General features: G+C 48.1%; 1 protein-coding gene across 1 annotated transcript; it reads right to left on the bottom strand.

The window, feature by feature from the left end:
- Positions 1–1,338: 1,338 nt before the first annotated feature.
- On the bottom strand, positions 1,339–2,388 carry LOC123116080 (DAZ-associated protein 1). Its single transcript, XM_044537085.1, has one exon. The coding sequence runs from the start codon at positions 2,112–2,114 to the stop codon at positions 1,641–1,643; it is 474 nt and encodes a 157-aa protein (XP_044393020.1). The 5' UTR covers positions 2,115–2,388; the 3' UTR covers positions 1,339–1,640.
- Positions 2,389–3,745: the final 1,357 nt, after the last annotated feature.

Here is a 3,745-nt window from a genome sequence, read left to right as displayed (position 1 = left end):
GAACACGCCACGGGTGGAGCTGGCTTGCCGAGGAATCCTTGGCATGTCGGGTCTGGCTGTCTTGTGCTGGTTGTCGAGGCCGAGTCGAGGAGCTTGGTCGGGTTGGAGAGTTCGGCCGGGTCGAGCGACCCGGCCAAGCGCGGGCTGACTTGAGGGGCGATGTTGGTCCCGTTATTTTTGAAAAGGATCCAGAATCCGTTGCCTGCCCGGGGTTCATCCCCTCGACGGGGGGACGGGGGGGGGGGGGAGTAGAGTCATGTGGATAGAGTGTATGATAGCGAACGTGATCTTTTGATCCCGAAGTCACATGCTCCTAATGTATAATAACATTCAAAAAATAGTAAGAAAATCAAAAAAATCTCTTCTCATGCAAAAGAATCTTCAACCGCATGCAAAAATCGATGCTTCAAAATGCTTCCAATAATAGTCTTTTCGGAGCATGGATTTTTTGTTCTCTGACCTCACGACTGTCATTTCATCATAAAATTTTGCATGTAGTTGAAACACTCATCTATGCTTAGCACAAAATTCTTTTACTTAAAAATAAATTACTGTTCATGAGGGAGCATGTGAGCTCGGGTGCAAAAACTCCATTCCTTATAATAAGTGGCAAGAAAAACTTTGTAATGAGGCATTAAATGAAAGAGGAGATAAAAACTCATGACTCAAACGCTTAAAAACGAAGAAAATGGTACTCCATCCATTTAAATCAGCGACAACTAATATGAAACAGAGGAAATAGTGATTTTCTGAGGGATAAGTAGGAGCAAATCCGAGAGAAGCCAAAGACAAGCAGGCCGAACGTCACTATACGTGTCTCCAAAACCGTAGCCACGATTGGCTGTACGTGCATGATCCTTCAGGCTTCAGGTAGGAACGGTGGAGCGCAGCTAGCACTACTGACGTAACAAGCAGCATCCTGAAGGGCAACGTGTCCGACGTTGTTCTCAATCTTCTACGCCATGACGTACGTCAACCCAATAATTTGTCTGCTGATTTACCAGCCGATCGCAATCAACAAATTACCGGCGTGTAGCAACAGCTCACTCGGCTTGAAATAATGCGATTGGGCTCGAAAACCTCTTGAGAAAATTGAGCCCCAAAAAGGGGACGTGCGAGCGCACCGCGCGCAGCATGCCTCGCTTTTGTGGCCCCAAAACCGATATAGCCGCTGATGCGTTGCTATTGAGTTGAATGCACAGATTTGGACATCTCAACAAACCAATGGATCGATAAAGGCTGGCACGAAACCTCGCTAGCCTGCCCACGATGGCTTGCTGAATGGTGAGGGCAAAGAGAAAGCGCCTTTCTGCATCCGTCAGAGGGGAAACTGTACAGTGAAGAAAGCGGGAAATGCGCCGCACGGTTGCTTCAGAAAATTACAGACTTTAACAGACACTGTTCAAAGTTCAGTAACTATGGACATCCATGTATATAATAATTACCTTGAAAATTACGTACTCTGTAGTCTATATGCTTGACAACAGTGTATTATCTATGAGTAAGAACAGTAACAGTAGCCTTCTCTACGAGCTTATAGTTACAAAAAGTGAAAAGTCAAAACAACATTGCAATTAACGAGAACAAACACTTCGTAGCAACTAATCAACAAACCTTGGTTAACAAACAGACAAAGTACTCTACGGCGCCCGAAGAAGAATCGCTAAACACAGTTGGAGCAGCAGGGCCACCATGCACGTCGTCCCACGGTGCACCGCCGGTGGCGAGGACGCCGACGCGGTCGACCCCGTGATCGGGTTGTCGTGCTGGTAGTACCACGGGAACCACGGCAGGACCGGGTTCGGCGGCGGAGGAGCCGGCCCGGCCGGGACGGCGCTGAACGGTGGCGCGAGGAACCCCGGCATGACCCCAGGCGGGGTCAGCTGGAAGCTCCCTGGCGGAGGTGGCGGGTAGCTGCCGCCGAAGCCGTCGCCGCCACCTGTTCCGGTTCCCGTTCCTGCTGGTGGCGGTGGCGGGTAGCTGTTGATGACGCCTCCTGAGGTTGGTGGCGGGAGGCACGGGTACGGGCAGTCGGCCGGCGTGTCCGCCACCGCCATGGTGGCGAGCATGGTGATCACGGCGACGAAGACGGTGATCACGAAGGTTCTAGGCATGGTTGCGTACGTGTGTGTCTGGACTCTGGAGTTTGCGACAGAAAGATCGAGAGAAAGAGAGAGCGCACTGAATATTTGATACTAGTTGGTGTGGCGCTCTGGTCACACCGAGATGGCCCTTTGGGGGTTTTGGTTTACAGGGGCACCTGATAGTCTCATACTAATAATAAACGAGCTGCTGGTGTGTCGGACGAACAGCAATCATTCACTTGCTACGGGGGATCTACCGTAAGCGCGAGGGAGAAAATGTGACCAATGGTGCGGCGCAGTGGTTGAGCCCAGATGGCTCTGGCTAAACGGGCTGCTGCCAGCTGGTGAGTTTGATGAGGTGCGAGATAGGTTTGACCCCACAGCGTGCGTGAGAGAGGATGTTCGTTTTACCGCCAAGAGAGTTTACATAGAAACATTTAGTAAAAAGAGTAGCAAAATGCACAGAATCACCACATTTGTGCTATGATTAGGTAAAACCTATCACTCTACGATTCGTGGCATTTTGAACTGCACCAAATTTTTGACAGTGACAAAAAAACACTGAGCTACTTTCTGAGCACGTTTTGACGTGGTTGATCCCTCCGACATCTGTGACGGTGCGGCGTTAACGACCGTTGACTGCTTTGTCAGAAGCGGCTAGGTCGGAACGAACCCGAGCGCGCTCTCTCACTGTCACTCGCCCTCTCCCTTCCCACCTCGACCTCCCTCATCTCTCAGCAGGGCATGGCGGCGGCGGGATTTGTCGAAGGCGGCGTCAGATCCATCAACGATGGCGGGGTGGGAACAGAGCATGAAGCGCGACTGGGGGCAGATTGCGGTGTGGCAGGGGGCACCCGCGGCGAGGAGGCCGATTGCTGCGACAACAGCCTATTCCGTTCATCATTGCCACTGCCAGCATCAACAGATGACGCCTGCAGGCTTGTGGAGAATCCACCCACTGCAAGTGTGCCCCCCCCCCCCTACGTGAGCTGCATTCCCCTCTAAAAAATATAGCTCTCCCCTCTCTTTGTATACATTTCGTTGCTGCAAATTAGGTTTTAGATTTGGAATGTAGGTTTGAAATATATTAATATATTAATAATTGGAATGTAGTACTTGTTAGCTGGTTGATACTAGTTTGTGGATGTTTCTAAATTTACGGGATGTTGTTGTTCTATTTGACTAAATGTACTGAAGTACTGAATTTAGTGTTTTGAATTTACTGAATATTGTTGTCCTGTTTGACTGAATTTAGGGTTTTGAAAATAGGGTTTTATTCTGTCTGAAAATTTTAAATTTCTGAATGATGCTTTGGAATGAGTGCTCATTTAGAAATATTGATGCAATATTGATCTCCAATTGGTAACTGGATATTTTTATACTTTTTATTTGTAGTATGGATCATGCTGACATTTGGAATGCGAGGTTCCAATTATATGGTAGGGATAACCTTGATAGGACAATCTGTAGCTCTAAAATTACATACACCGCTCTATTAGCTATTATGGATTTGGAGGGTTTTGGAAGTACAAATTACATTTATTATGTGAAGCAAGAGGGAACTAACATAGCATGTTTAGAGTTGCTTGAAAACAATGCAATGGTTGAGAAAATGCTTAAAGAGTTTGAGCACGGTAAATGTGATTAAAGGAGATTCCCCA

This window comes from Triticum aestivum, chromosome 5B (genome assembly GCF_018294505.1).
Source record: "Triticum aestivum cultivar Chinese Spring chromosome 5B, IWGSC CS RefSeq v2.1, whole genome shotgun sequence".
Taxonomy (NCBI): Eukaryota; Viridiplantae; Streptophyta; class Magnoliopsida; order Poales; family Poaceae; genus Triticum; species Triticum aestivum.
The sequence above is the reverse complement of the archived record's forward strand: the minus strand, read 5'-3'. Positions and strand labels throughout refer to the sequence as shown.